The sequence below is a fragment of the Camelus ferus genome, chromosome 6 (genome assembly GCF_009834535.1).
Source record: "Camelus ferus isolate YT-003-E chromosome 6, BCGSAC_Cfer_1.0, whole genome shotgun sequence".
Lineage (NCBI taxonomy): Eukaryota > Metazoa > Chordata > Mammalia > Artiodactyla > Camelidae > Camelus > Camelus ferus.
This window is the reverse complement of record NC_045701.1, coordinates 2,329,717-2,344,899: the sequence shown is the minus strand read 5'-3', so window position 1 is coordinate 2,344,899 and position 15,183 is coordinate 2,329,717. Positions and strand designations below refer to the sequence as shown.

Genomic DNA, 15,183 nt, shown 5'->3' with positions numbered 1-15,183 from the left:
GGGCCGGGATCTTGCCCGGAAAGGGGCGGGGCGCCGCGCCGGGGGCGGGGCCGCCGCGCGCCGAGGAGAGGGCGGTGCCCGCCCCGTGGCCCGGCCAATCGGCGCAGCGCCCGGTGGGGGAGGGGTGACCAGGCCTTTTTTCCCTCCGCGCGGGGCCAATCCCGACTTTACAAGCTTGAACTTTTGCCACCCTCGGACGAGCGAGCGCGCCCGAGGAGGTACCCCGCCGCGCCGGCTCCAGGGGCAAGAGCGGCCTTAACCCTTCCCGTGCCGGGCGGCCGGCTGCTGCCGACGCGCCCTCACCATCTCGCCCCGGATCAGGCGGGACCTAGTCCCCTAACCCACCCTCATTTCCTTGGTGAAATGTCGTTGGTGAAGTCACGAGCCCTATGCATATCCCCTCTTCGTGATGCAGAGAATAAACTGGGAAAGGTAAAGGGGTGGAGGAATCACCAGGCCTCGAGGGGGCCCGGGACTGCTGGCGGCCTGCCTAGCTCCGGGGAAGAGAGACTTGGCGATCGAGAGAAGGCATTCCCCGCCTATTCCCCACCCTCTGCAACTTCCTACCTCGGGCAAGCCTGGAGTCCCCATGCACGAAGCATCTCACGCCCCTAGCTGGCTCAGATAACCGACCCCTGACTTTGCGCAGGGGGTGTGGAAACCTCGTGCTATCATGGAAGACCCCGGTGCCCCAACAAATCTGCAGCCCCTTGCTCCCAAGAGACGCAAGCCAGGAAGGCACACACGCACACCCACTTTTACTAGCTTTCTCTGGAATGGGGGTTTGTACCAACCCCGAAGTGCAGTGTGTTTGTAAGTTTGTGCACAAGCCAAGGAGAGGCACAGCACCCCGCTTGCGTCCGAGTCTCAGTGGGTCCGCCGAGCCCTCGCGCCGCCCGCCCGTGGTATGTGTGTGTATGTGTGTTCGCTAGCATCTGTGCCGGCGGCGCACGCGAACCAGAGAGCGGGCCGTGGGCGCTGTCAGGCCCATGGCGGGGGTGGGGTGCCGGGGCGAGCATGGGGCGGGGGCCCGGGCTTAGCCCGCCCCGGGAGCCGGCCCCTTGGAGCCTCGGGCCCTGCAATGGGACGTGTTCTCCTTTAAGAGTTAAGAAACTTGAAACCTTGTTTGCGCAACAATCAGCGCCGCGGAGCCGCCAAAGTGTCTAGACTGGCATATGATGGGAGGCAGCCAATGACTCCGCGGCGCTCCTCCGGGGGCCCTCAGTGTGCGTTTGAGGAGAACAAAAAAGAGAGAGAGAGAGCAGAGCGGGGGAGCGAGCGAGGGAGCCGAGCCGAGAGAAAGAGCCGCCGGGCGCTGCCTCGCCAGACCTCGCAGGGACCGCGGGGCCACCAGGAGGCACTTTTTGGGGAGGGGGGAGGGGGGCGACCTCTGCAGCCGCAGCGTCCGGGGCGTCCTCGGGCTGCGACCTCTGCCTCGGTGGATTGCATTTTTAATTAAGGATTCCCAGCAGCTCTTTGGGATTTTTACAGTTTCCACTCATGTGTTGACACCCGCGATCAGGAGAAATTCGCTCCAAGTGCATCTAGCGCCTGGGACCTGAGACGGAGTTGGCCTTCCGTGCATGCAATTCCAGGGATTTTGGTTTAGTTTTGGGTTTCTTTTTCTTGCCTTTTTTTTTTTTTCTTTTTGCAGAGAGTAAGAAGGAAGCCAAGTGTATCAACAAGCCTGCCTTTCGGATCCTGCAGGAGAAGCCCATGTAGTGAAGCGCCTGGGTTTTAAAGGCAGGGCTTCCTAGACACATTTGAGGGGTTCGGCGCGAGCGCTTTGTGCTCATGGACCAGCCGCGCAACTTTTGAAGGCTCGCCGGCCCATGCGGGGTCTCTCTGGTGGCGCGCCGCCTGCCGTCTCTCTAAAGCGCCCGGGCTGGAGTTGCTGAGCCGCCCGGCCGCCGGGGTCCATGTAGCCGCGGGCCGGGCGCGGACTGCGGCTCAGCGTGCGCGCATTCCCCGCCGTCCCGCCCCGGCGATCTCCCTCATGTTGCAGCCCTGCGGCGCCCCTTCGACGACAGGCTGTGCGTGGTCTGCACGGCGCCCGGCGGCAGAGCTTCATGTGGGGCTGCGGCCCGTGCAGCCGGCGCCTCGCTGAGGGAACGGACCCCCGGTAACCGGAGACCGCCTCCCCCCCCACCCCCGGCGCCAAAGGATATCGTATGTTCAGGTCCAAACGCGCGGGGCTCGTGCGGCGACTTTGGCGAAGTCGTGTGGTCCCCGACCGGGAGGAAGGCGGCGGCAGCGGCGGCGGCGGCGGCGGCGGCGGCGGCGGCGACGAGGATGGGAGCGTGGGCAGCCGAGCTGAGCCGGCCCCGCGGGCACGAGAAGGCGGAGGCTGCGGCCGCCCCGAGGTCCGTCCGATAGCCCTGCGGCGGCCCCGGGACGCGGTGGGACAGCGAGGCGCCCAGGGCGCGGGGAGGCGCCGGCGCGCAGGGGGCCCCCCGAGGCCCTTGTCGGAGCCGGGGGCCGGCGCTGGGGGCTCCCCGCTGGACGTGGCGGAGCCTGGAGGCCGGGGCTGGCTGCCCGAAAGTGACTGCGAGACGGTGACCTGCTGTCTCTTCTCCGAGCGGGACGCCGCCGGCGCGCCCCGGGACGCCGGCGACCCTCTGGCCGGGGCGGCCCTGGAGCCGGAGGGCGGCGGGCGGAGTCGCGAAGCCCGCTCGCGGCTGCTGCTGCTCGAGCAGGAACTCAAGACGGTCACGTACTCGCTGCTGAAGCGGCTCAAGGAGCGCTCGCTGGACACGCTGTTGGAGGCGGTGGAGTCCCGCGGCGGCGTGCCGGGCGGCTGTGTGCTGGTGCCGCGCGCTGACCTCCGCCTGGGCGGCCAGCCCGCGCCGCCGCAGCTGCTGCTCGGCCGCCTCTTCCGCTGGCCCGACCTGCAGCACGCCGTGGAGCTCAAGCCCCTGTGCGGCTGCCACAGCTTCGCCGCCGCCGCCGACGGCCCCACCGTGTGCTGCAACCCCTACCACTTCAGCCGGCTCTGCGGGCCAGGTGAAAGCGCCGCGCCCGGCGGGGTCCCGGGCTTCCCCTCCAGTCCCCTGCCCTGGGCTTCTCTCTCTTGGGGACACCTCGGGCGGGCGGAACTGCGGGTGCTCTCCCGCGTGCTCTCCCAGGTGCCCCTGAAGCGTGAGAGCGCCTTACCCTGGCAGAAAAGCCGACGAATGGGTATGTGGGTGCACACATCAAACGGCAACTTCATCCTAAGGCTCCGGCAGACTCAGAAGGGAGATTTCTCTGTGCAGCTTCAGACACCTGAAGCAGGCTCCAACTTCTTAGACCGTGGAAGGAGCGGTCAGGTCTAGGAGAAGCCAAAGACAGGAGTGCTACCCCCCTACTCCCAGCCCATTTAGCATTTGTGTGCATGTACCTATACCTACGGAATACTTTGTTGTATCGAGGCAGATGTAAGTTGTGAAATTGCAGACAATTCATGGCTAGAGTCAAAAGTGTCCTAAATGGTCTCACTTGTTCCTTTCTATACTTCGGAGCAAAGTTTTTGCAGGGTAACCCCTCTCAGAGTGGAGGCCACCTTCTTGTCCTGATTGCTGCTGGCATCCCGTGGGTGTCACCTGCCAGGGCTCTCTGTCATCATTTGCAATTCTGTGCCCAGCTTTTGCAGAGGATTGAGGGTCCTGGAGGTGTCTGAGTAGGCAAAGAGGCCAGGTATTTTATTACCTCTGAGAACTGTCCCCCTTCTTTGTTCTCTTCCTGGGATTTCCTGCACACACACCCTCTTCCCAGCCCTGCTTACCTGAGTAGGCCCTGGGTGCCGAAGCAGAGGTGAGGACAGGTGGAGACTCCTGGTAGGCCGGAAGCTCGCACTCCCCCCCACCCCACCCTGCACTGCAGAGATCATGCATTTTAGCCTGTAGCATCTTCTGGATATGTGCATCTTGGGTGGCACTGGGGGTTCCCCAGGGGTGGGACTGCCAGGGGGCTATAGCTATTGGGCCTGGGCAGGTTCTCAGTGCCTCCAGTCTGGCCCCTCAGGAGAGGGTCAGCACCCAGCCTGGGGGCACATAAGAGGGTCTGATCACCAGGTCTTCTGACTCCCAGTGTGGAAGGGGAGGATGGGGCTAGGAGCATGGATTTATCCCGGGTGTCTTGTTTGTGTCTGAGGTGGTGGTGGCTGGAGAGGGAGGACGATGCCTCAGTGATGGTTCCTGAAGAGAGAGCACTGATGAGGGGTGGGAGGATGGGGAGGGGGCAGCACTGACCTGGCTGCCCTGCTCCAGACATGGTCCCTTCAGGCCTGATTCAGGGGCTTTGGGCTGTCCCTGACCTGTGGCTTACTGCCGGCCCTCTGTGCCTCTTGTTGCTCTTCCTGACAGCTTCCCCTGGAAGTGGCTTTCTCCCCTCTTCCACTCTGGCTCCTCCCTGCCTCTGGGGAAGAGAACCCTACTTGTGGTTGCTCTGTCCCTAGTTCTTTATCCTAGTGGGAGAGAATAGGTGGGGCCCCCGTCTGCTCTCCTAGAGGGCCCCACCGGGCATTTTCTCTCTCACCGCATCTGTCTGACAGCAATTGTTTGCTGAGCACTTACTCTGTGCCTGGCACTATGCTGGGTGCTGTAGCAGGGAGAGGGGACATACGAGTAGGATCAGTGTCCTCGAGAAACAGAATCTTCGGGTGGGGGTTGAGGGAGAGATGGGGCAGTGATGGGGGAGGAAGGGCCTGGCCAGTGGGGATGAACTCTGAGAGCGCTGTGGGGTGTGCATGTAACAGGAGCACCGCCCAGAGCCTCATAGCTCTAACCTGGAACACGGCCTTGGAGGATGGATGCATAAGAGGAGGTGGGTGTCGAGGGGGAGGAGGAGAGGGCCGGCTGAGCATCAAGGTGCCAGGCAAGCTCAGGTGTGTGGGCGGGAAGGGGTGGTGACAAAAAATTGGAGAAAACAGAGAGGACCCACCGCTGCCCCTCCTCCTTGGATAAGTCATTTTGGGCCTTGGTTTGAGTTTGGTGGACTTGGGCAGGTTTCAGTTAAAGGGCACACTGCACTGGAATGGTTCTTACCCAAAGACCTGGTCCTAGGCTCTGCCCTGCCAGTAACGACAACTTGACCTTGGAGGAGTAACCTCGTCACTGAGTCTCCCTGTGGGTCAGTGTGGGTGGCTCTAGAAACATTCTCCACATCTAATTCTAGACTAAGCATTGGCATTCGCCTCCCCTGCTCCTCCCAGAAGGAGGCGCTATTGCAGGCGCTGGGTTTATTCTGCCTCTTCAGTAGCTCAGGGCTCCCCCTGTCCCCCATTCAAGCCACCTGAGGGCACTTGGGAGGACTGATGGTCTGGGAAGAGTTTCGGGTAGGCGCTAGGTTGACCCTCTTGCTTCATCCCCTGCCTGATGGTTTGGGCCGCCAGGACTGAGAACTAGGGGAGCCGTTTGCTGCCCACCCCACCCCTGCCTCCTGGCCGCCAGCCTGGCTCCCGGAGCTGGGCGGGTGCATAGCTGGAGCTCAGCCGTGCGCGTCCTGATAAGGAGACCGCTCCTTCCAGGGCTCTGGGGGAAGAGGGCTGGGGCACCAGGGTAGGCAGACAGGCAGACAGACCCACATACAGAGCAGGCATGCATCTCGTTGGAACACCCAGCAGGCCAACTGAGGGACACCCACCTGGCACTCTGGCCTCCCCAGGGATCCCTAGTGCCAGGAGGCCCTTTTCTCGGCAGTTCAGTCCCTTGCTGGTTGGAGCAAACCCTGCTCCATCCTTCAGCTTGCTTTGGGGCTAGTCCCCATGTAAAACAGAATTCCTGGAGGTCTGATGTGCAGATTCCAGGTGACACAGGCCTGCCCTCTCCCCCATGCTTGTCTCAGAAAGTGTGGTCCCCTGTGCCCAGCTCTGCCCCGGGGCCTCCCGCTCCCGTGGGAGTCAGGCCTTAGCTCTCCCTCCCTCTTGTGTGTCTTTCTGTCAGTTCACTGAGCTCGGTGCCTATGTGGACGGAAATGTGGAGAAATACTTTAATCACAGTTCTAACCTGTGTTTATAGAGCTCCTTTCTCCTGAAAGTATCCATTAACTTTGGAATAAATCTCCTGCTCTTTGCTTCACCACTTTTTTTTTTCTGTAATTATATTCAGTAGATTACTATTATCCAAATTGCGCCAGGGAGAGAGAGACAGAGCTAGAGAGAGAACTTCTAAATGACTGAAGGAGGCCGCCTAGGAAAACACAGGGTTCCCAGGCCAGGACTATAGGAATTAGAATGGGCTAGAAAGTTTTCCTTTTATTTGGCCTGGCATTATCCCTTTGAAATGAGATCAATTTCAAGTTGGGCTTCCAAGCCCCCGCCCCGCCCCTTTGGCGGCCCCTCGGCCTGCCCGCCCTGCTCCTCCGAGCTCCTCCTTGGAGGTGAGGAAGGGGTGATAATGTGCAGTTTGCCTCTTGCTGGCGCCAGCCGGCCGCGCTGTTTATCTGGCTGCCGGGGGAATCTGGGCAATTAGGCTCCGCCGGCCTTAAAGCGCCAGGAGCTTCTTTTCTGTGCCTCCCACCCCAGGGCTTGGGGTTGAGCCTTCAGGTTCTAGGGGGTGGAGAGGACAGGCACTCGGGAGACCACCCCTTGGGAGGATGGAAACTGGGAGGCTCAGGAAGGCGTGTGGATCTTTCCTAAGCAAGATGCTAGGCTGTGCAGATGGGAGTAGAAGGTAATGTCTCGAATTGAAACTTGACCAGGCACTGGGAGAGGCTGTGAACTCTTCTGGCTTTAGATCTAGGGTCTAGATCCCAGAAGGCTAAGTACCCCCTGGGGGCTGACCAGAGGCATGTCTGGGCTGAGCTGAGTTGGGCCGAGCGCTAGCCTTCTGGTACACTTGGCCCCTGGCTGACTGCTCTCCCTTCTGAAGGGAATTGGAGGAGATTCCTGAAGTTGATGCCTGAGGCTGGACATCTGAGGGGGCTGGAGTTTCTGATCTGTCTCCCCCCCCACCCTCTCCCTCCTTCCCTCCCTCCTGCCTGTGATCATTTCTTTCCAGGGGCTCTAAGAGGTCTCCCCTTAAAGTTTAGACCATGTAAGTTGTCATTTAGAAATTAACACAACTTTTGCGAGTACTAAGATAGCTTCTAAGAGGGCAGGAGACAGAGGGCCTGGAGGTAGCTTACACTTTCTTTTCTGATCGTTTAGTCCCACCTGAGTTAATGTCCTGGGGCTCAGATCCATGGTGGGGTGGTGTGTTAGAGTGAAAAGAGGGGTACCAGTTAAAGGTTGCTTGGTATTGTTCATAGTAACGTTATTCCTAAGAGCCAAAAAGTGAGAACAACCTGAATGTCCATTAGCTGATGGAGGAATAAACAGAATGTGGACCATCATTCAGCCATAAACAAGGAAGAAGTTACCATAGGAGCTATAGCAAGGATGAGCCTGGAAACTAGTATGCTGAGTAAAGGAAGCCAGGCACAAAAGGCCTCATGCTATATGCATCCATTTGTGTGAAATATCCTGGAGAGGCAAATCCCCAGGGATAGAAAGTAGATTTGTGGTTGCCTGGGATGTGGGCATCTGGGGGGATAGGGACTGACTGCTCATGGGGACAGGGTTTCTTTTGGGGTGATGAAACCATTCTGTAATTAGATGGGGGTGCTGGTCTCACAACTCTGAATGTTCCATGAACCACTGCACAGTGCACTTTAAAAGTCAATCTTAGAGCATGTGAATGATAACTATTTTTTTTAAAAACAGGGTTTTTTTTGGTGTTGATCCTCATCTGGACTCCCTCTTTGTTTAGTTGAAGTAGAATGACGTCTCTTCCCTTCCTGTGTGGCCTTGGGCGGGCCCTTTACCTGGCTGGACCCCAGCTGCCCCATCAGTTAAAAAAGCAGTTGAGTAAGTTAGTGATGAGTTTGTAGTCTCTACAGTTGTTACACAGTTCTGTGCAAGTCATTTTCCTGGAGTGAAGAGTGGGGGCGGGGAGGGTACGTAAGATCCCTCCTGAAAGCGTTGCTCGTTCTCACTGGCTGAGGGGTGACGTCTCAAGTCTGTGGATCTCACTTTTGGTCTCACTCATGCACTAGAACCCCCCAGCCCAGGGGTGGCCATGGTTGATGGGTGTCATAACTCAAGGCGCAGGGGGCTCCTGTCGGGGGGATCTTAAGGGCCTCCCCTCCCCCCATTCCGGTCCCAGGTAAGCAGCCTCTGGAAGAGATGCTGGGGTCGATTACAGTGGCTTAACTCCAGCCACCACAGCCCATGGCTGCCAAGTTTCACTTTTGGGGACAGATCTGGGGGCAGATGTCCAGAGTTCCCCACCATGTGTGGCCTGGGCCTCAGCCAGTCATGTTTGCAAAAGGAACCCTGACACAGGAGTTGCAGGCCTTTTGATAAGTCAGGGGTCGTGGAAAGGGCATGAGGCTGGTGGTCAGGAGACCTGGCCCCTGGTTCTGGCTCTGCACCAGCTCCCTGTCCGGCCCTGAGGGAGTCACTTCTACTGTTCAGGCCTCAGTCTTCTCCTCTGTACAGTGGGAGCACTGGCCTCAATTCTCTTTCCTCATGGAGCTCTAGCCCTACCTGTGTTTTGACTCTTGTCCTGGGAGTCTGGTCCTCACTCAAGTCTGGTCTCCAACCCCTCCAAGGCTGGTGGTGGATAAGGGGGCTCCTATTGAAGGCAGATGGCCCCCTCGTTGAGTCTTGTTTGAGGTCTCCCTTGGGCCACCCCTTTGGGCCCCCAGGTCCTCTTTGTCCACCGATGCCCCCAACTTTACCTTCATTCTCATCACCATGATCTTTGTCTGCATATGTTTACCGAACACTTTCTGTGCATGTGATGTACTGGACCCAGCTGGAATGCAGGGGTGTAAGACAAGGTGGGTCTTGATTGCTTGTCTCACTGTGGTGGAGAGCAGAGCCAGGCCAGGGCTCAGATCCCCGCTCGACCAGGATTGGCTGGGGGGGGGGGAGACACTGAGCAACTCAGTTTTCTCATCTGTAAAATGGGAATAATAATGGCCATCTTATTTATTTCTGAGAAAGGATGAAATAAAAGTTGGTGCCTGGTGAGCATAATTAACTACTCTGTACCTGAGGTCCAAAAGAGTGAAAAACAATGAAGGAAATTGAAGAGCCCCAGCACAGAGAGGGACACAGGGTAGGCATTCAGCAAATGTTTGCTTCGCTCCCAGTGGCTTCTCCGTGATTCATTTTCCTGCTCCCTAACTCTGGTCCACAAAAGATTCCCTGTTTCGAGCCCTCAGAGCCTTCACTTTGTTGAAGTCATTTCTAGCTGGAAGAGCCGGGGTGGGGAAGAGGTGAAGCTACTTGCTCCTCCAACTAATTGTGCCTTATTATAATTGCGAAAAACACTTATTACCCCTTGTGTCATTCCTGATACCTGCCTAATAATAGTTATTACCACTTTACTACCACTGGGAGTTTGTTTTAGTTTGCGATTGGATGGTGTTTAGTTTCATTTACAGAAAATGAAGGGTCATTTCATTCATGCAAATTGTTACTTAGTTTAGCAAATTGTTACTTCCCAGAAAGCAAGAGGCTAAGGAATTCTTCTGAAGACAAAGTATATGTTTTTAAGGAGGAGTATTTTAGGCAAATGAAAGGAAACCCAAAGAAAAATACCATAGATGATAAAGAATCACAGAGGGTCTGAGCTGGAAGGGTAGTGTGTTCTGCTCTGCTCTTTACAGACAGGGAGACTGAGCCTGGCAGTGGCTGATTTAAGGTCTGCCATCTAGAAAATTGGGTTTGGCTTCCTGGGTTCCAACCAGTCCTGTCCTCCTCGCCCTGAAAGATGGTCTAATGCAGCTCGTTTGGAAACAAGCTTCTATGTCTCCGTGGGCCTCCGCACTCACACACAGTTCTGACTGGAGTTGCCAAATTTAGCAAATAAAAATACAGAAAGCCCAGTTAAATTTGAATTTCAGATAAACAGCACATAATTTTTTAGCATGAGTATGTCCCAAATATTGCATTGAGCATACTTACAGTAGAAATGTTTGCCATGTATTTCCAAAATTCAAATTTAACTGACCATCCTGTATTTTAGCAGGCCACCCTGACTCTGACTTTCCCTGTCCCTGTGTTTCTCTCATTATAATAATAATTATTGCTGTTTGAGGAGGTATTTTCCTGCAGTAGCAAGAGCTCTGTGACCCTAAGCATTTAACGTACATTGTTTTCTTTTGCCCTCCTGGCAAATCTGGGAGTTCCATATGGTTATTGTTCCCATTTTAGACTTGAGGAAATAGGCTCAGAGAGGTGAAGTAACTTGCCTGAGGTCACACAGCCAAAGATGACAGAATAGGGATTGAGCCCAGGTCTGTACTCCAAGTCTGTGGCCCTTCCTGTGGGCAGTGCTGTTCCGGGGGACGTGGGCAGCAGGGGTGCTGGTTTCCTGGGAGCTGGGTTAATTATTTGAAGAAACCCATCATCCAGAGCACGTTAGAACCCAGATGTGTGAACTCTTGCATCCCAGCAGTGACGTGTTTGTCTCCTGTCTTCCAGAATCACCGCCACCCCCCTACTCTCGGCTGTCTCCTCGCGACGAGTACAAGCCACTGGGTAAGTGTGTCCTCCTTCTGACCCTTGGGGAGGTGCACCCATCCCCAGCACCCCCCAGCACCCCACCTCAGTGTCAGAGGGCTGGAGAGGGAGGGAAAGGGGAATGCCAGCTTGGCTGCCTTTGAAATGGGGTGAAGTTTTACAAACACACCCTGAGTTGGGCTAGAGCAGGCCCTGCCTCAGCGCAGGCTATTTACATCTTGAAATTCCTCGCTCATCATTAACCTCTCTGTGACCTTTAAACATGGGCCTGTAGGAGACGAATGGGTTTTGACTTCAGCATCTCGTTGGAGGTGGGTTGGTATTTCTGTCTCCTCCATCCCTCTCCCTTCCTCCCCAGCCTTAGTGGTTCTCCTTTAGTGTGGAATAACTAGCACTATGACAAATAGGTTGAGCTGGAAGTCGCTGTTTAGAGGAGCTGTATGTTTCCCCCACTTTTAAGCCCGGAAGTTCACCTGGGCAGAAACAACAGAATATTTAGAAAGCAAATGTCTTGGTACACAAAGCCCCTGGCATGGGCGGTCCCCCTGGGTAGTCATGTCCTTGTCGCCAGGTCCCATTGAGTGTGTTTTCTGTAAAGCCTAGGGGCTAAATGAGCGGCTCATATCGTGGGGTAGATGCATGTGGTTTGAAAAGTGGAGATGGCTTGTTCCCTGGGTCTCCTGGCCCTTTCACTGGAGAATCTCAGTGGTGGGGGCGAGTCAGTGTGGCCTTAATAGTACCAGGAGAGCAACTCTGTGGCCCAGGCAGTTCCCGTGGGACTCAAGCTTTAGAAGTCAGATGGCGTGGCAGTGATGCTAACACATTCCACCAAGTGACCACAAAAAGTGGGTTTTGTTTGGTTTTTGGTAAAGGCCTCTTCCCGGTAGCGTGTGTCAGCATCGTCTGGGAGGTCACTTCTAAGTGTCACAGGCTCTCAGGCATCCAGTCCAGTTTTCTTTCCAGCCCCCTCCCCCCATGGAGTCCAAAGTGCCCCCCGGGTCCCTGCAGTCGTTTGTCCTCCTCAGTCTAGGAGGACAGAGGCTGTCCCATGACGGTGTGTGAGTCAGTGTCTTCACGAGGGCAACTTTCTCATTGTTTTTCCTGAACTATGGTCATCCCGTGGATGGAGGAGCTTTATTTAGCTCTCTGGGGGAACTGGGGAAGTCATCTGGTGGGACTCTGCCTCTTCATAGATGAGGACTCAGGAAGGACGTCCCAACTGCTGAGCAGAAAGGCTGAGGAGGAAGCCCAGAGCAGCCCCTGATCGGCTCAGCAGTGCCCCAACCTTCCCCACCAGGCCTGTCTCCCCATTTTCTAAGTTAACATAATTGCACTAGGTGCTTAGAAGATCCCTAACTCCACTAGAGAGGAAAAAAGAAAAAAAAATGTTCTTCGTAAATGTAGCACCTGAGTTTGAATGTCAAGCCTCATTGCCCTGAGGAATCGTGGGTCAGCTCATGATAAAGCCGCAAAAATCAGAACACCATCCAGCCGGGCAGAGTGACCATCTGGAACCCAACAGGTGTCCCAGTTATTTTATAAATGGGACAACCGAGACGGAGAAGGAGGAAGTGACACTTGCTGGTGGTCCTATAGCTCAGGGGTCTGCAAACGACAGCCCACCATTTGTGTTTGCATGGCTTGTGAGCTGAGAATGGATTTTTTTAAAATGGATTTAAAAAAAAAAAAAGACCCAAAAGCAGACTATTTCGTGACATGTTAAAATTATATGAAATTCAAATTTCAGTGTCTGTAAAGAAGTTCTGCTGGAACCCAGCCACGCTCACCCATTTCCGTGTTTGCTGTGGCTGCATCCACAGGACAGCGGCCAAGGGGCATTGCTGCAGGGGAGAGCATATGGCTCGCAAAGCGGGAAATATTCACCATGGGGCCCTTTGCAGACAAAGTCGTTGACCCCTGAGTTTGCCAACTGGTAGTGGAGGTGGGACTCGAAGCCCGGGCTCCAAATTCCGGATGGGGTTTCTCCTTAGGGCTCTGAGCGGGGGTCAGAGCAGTTCACCAAGAAACAGGGTTTAGCCTGGGATGTTGCCACTTAGTGGCAGCAAGACTCGGGGCCTGAACACTTTGGGAAGATTAGGAATTAAAAGCAAAATTCTTTTGAGAAGTTCCCACCCAGGCCTTGAGGTCACTATTATTATTATTATTTTTAAAGAGATTTTCCATCTCTCCTTACTTGCCTTCAAATGCATTTGACCAGCAGATAACTTTTGCATACCCTGGTAAATAGTCCGAGTTATTTTGTGTATTATTTTGTTTTCCTTGCATTGTTACTTTTTCATAAGCACAAAGTCAGTTCACTTCTAAGCCGCTCTGATCACATGAGACCAAAAAACAAAATAAAACTCAGAACCCCCAGTCAGCATCTGGCAAGTGGAAAACGAAAAAGAAAGAAAAAGGCCAAATTGGTTAATGTTTCATCTTCCCACTCCCCAAGCCATGTGGTAAAAGGAAAAAATTCCTACAGGATGGAATGGAATCCTAGCTAGCTAGGGCCTAGGCTGATGGTTTTTGTCCCAGGAATCCCCGGCTTAGAGCGGCCCTCCTGGAGCCAGGTGGGACCAAGCTGAGCCAGACCTGGGTTGTGTTGGGTGAGAAGATGAAAAATGCTCCAGGCCTCACAGAAAGAACATGCCTTCTGACTCCTGGACAGACCTGTCCCTTAACGGGGACAACGCCCCACTGCTGGTGGCAGAGGCACAGGCCCAGGAAAGACTTTCCAAGTCGGCCTGCCCCACGAGGCATTGGCTTATCCAGCGAGGAGCTCGGTGTTCAAGATAAAATGTGCAGAAGCCTTTCCCTTCCCCATCTAAGTGCGCTGCAGACAGGGGAAAACAAAATAGCACATGCCATATGAAATGTTTGCAACTACTTAAATGACAACGAATGCCTTAAAACACACACGCGCGCACACACACACACACACACACAGTCACACAGTCCAGGCATTGAAAGTTGCTCTGTGAGCAGGTTTGGATGTGAGGGAGTAGGGGAGGGGAGAGAGAAAAAAGTTAATCTGGGAGCAAATGCTTGAGCCCTTAATTAGAGGGGTGTAAGCGGGACAGAGTAAGGATGGCTGGTAACTTGTTAAAACAGTTTCCCCAGCTCCAGCGGGAGGAAGGAAGGAAGGAAGGGAGGAAGGAAGCAAGAAGGAACATCTTCAAGAATTTTAATGGTTGTAATTAAGTACAGCAACTATGAATTGTTTAGGGGCTTAATTTAACCTTACCCAAGGAGGCTCCAAGTTGTTACTTGCTCGGTCCCCTGAACTTGGGTTATTTCTGTGGTCAGAGCAATTGAAACTTTTTCAGGTGCCAGGGCTGCAGCCGTCAGCATTTTCCAGGAGAGTTCCAGGGTTGGCTGGCCTGGTCGTGTGTGATCGTGGGATGGGGAGTGGCAGCAGAAAGCTGTGAGGGGCACGCCGCCCTTTGCAAGTGCTTGCATGGTACATATGCATGAGCACACACACATACAGACATGCATGAGAAAGAAGAGAGGATCAGCCCACAGGCCGACTAAGTTCTCTTTCTCTTTCCCCCTGTAGATCTATCTGATTCCACATTGTCTTACACTGAAACGGAGGCCACCAACTCCCTCATCACGGCTCCAGGTGAATTCTCAGGTTGGCATTTCTCTTTTTCCTTGCATGCTGCCGTTGTGTTGGACTTTACAGGAGGGGGCTGGTGGCAGGGGCTTGACAGAGGTCCTTTTGATGACCGCCCCCCTCCTTTTCTTTTCCCTTGGCCTCCCACCCCTCAAGGAGAAGACTGCCAGTGTCTTCATCACTGGTGTCCTGAGGCTTAGGAACAGTCTGTAGGAATGAGACCTCAGGGTGAGAACTTTGCAGGAGCCTGTTGATCACGTGGTGACCAGTTGTCTCATGTGGAAATGCTAAAAACCCAGCAAAACTCTCCATCCCCATTTTTAACAAGGGATCCTCTTCTCCCGGCTACAGGGTGGTGGCGGCAAAATAGATGTGTTTGTTTACATTTATCTTCATGGGTTTCTCCTTCTGTCCCCGCTCTGGGGAAGGACCGATGTAAAGGGTTAGAAGAGGGGGAGATGGAGTGGGTAGAATGAGTGCGGGGAAGGGGTCTAGCAAGCGAGGAATTTTCCAGAGGCTGCTGGTTTTCCTGTCCCTCCCTGAGCAGTGGATGCTGGGCTGGGAAGCAGAGAGGTCCTCCACCCGCTGCAGTTCAGAGTTAGCCATAGGGACTCCCCCCTTACATTCTGAGGAATACCTAAATCACGCTTTCCTTAAGAAATGAGAGGTTAGTGGTGACCTTGGGGGCACTGAGGGCCAGGAGGGACTCAGGTGTCAAGGTCTTTGGGAGCTTGGTGGGCGGGGTGCACTGTGGGGACAGCTGGGGCTTGTGGCCTGGTTCCATGTTGCTTGTGGTGACAGCCCCTTGGGCTGGAGGTGCTTCCTGAGCCTGGCTGGATCTCTGTGAGAAGACCCCTGTCTGCTTCTGAACTGTCCTTCCCCGACCCTACACCCCTGTCATAATGGCAACAATAGTAATTGTAGCTATTTATTGAGTGTTTACTTTGGGCCACATCCTGTACTAGGTAGGGCCCAGGGTCACATCGTAGCAGAGCCATCTGCCGCTATGTCACTGTTTCATCCCCCACTTCTCTGCAAGAGCTGAATGTGCCTCCGATGAACTTATTTT

The 15,183-nt window shown here is 54.9% G+C and overlaps 1 protein-coding gene across 6 annotated transcripts in view; it reads left to right on the top strand.

Moving 5' to 3' along the window:
- The first annotated feature begins 911 nt into the window (after positions 1 to 911).
- The window catches only part of SMAD6 (SMAD family member 6), a 74,665-nt gene continuing 60,393 nt past the window's right edge, over positions 912 to 15,183 (top strand). Inside the window, exons 1-3 of one of the 6 annotated variants that reach the window (XM_032480898.1) lie at positions 912 to 3,003; positions 10,454 to 10,510; positions 14,055 to 14,120. In XM_032480898.1, the coding sequence (XP_032336789.1) occupies positions 2,172 to 3,003; positions 10,454 to 10,510; positions 14,055 to 14,120 (955 nt within the window). In that variant the 5' untranslated portion in view covers positions 912 to 2,171. Of the gene's footprint in view, positions 3,004 to 10,453; positions 10,511 to 14,054; positions 14,133 to 15,183 lie in introns of all 6 variants that reach the window. The other 5 variants (XM_032480897.1, XM_032480899.1, XM_032480901.1 and 2 more) reach the window with 5 other exon arrangements.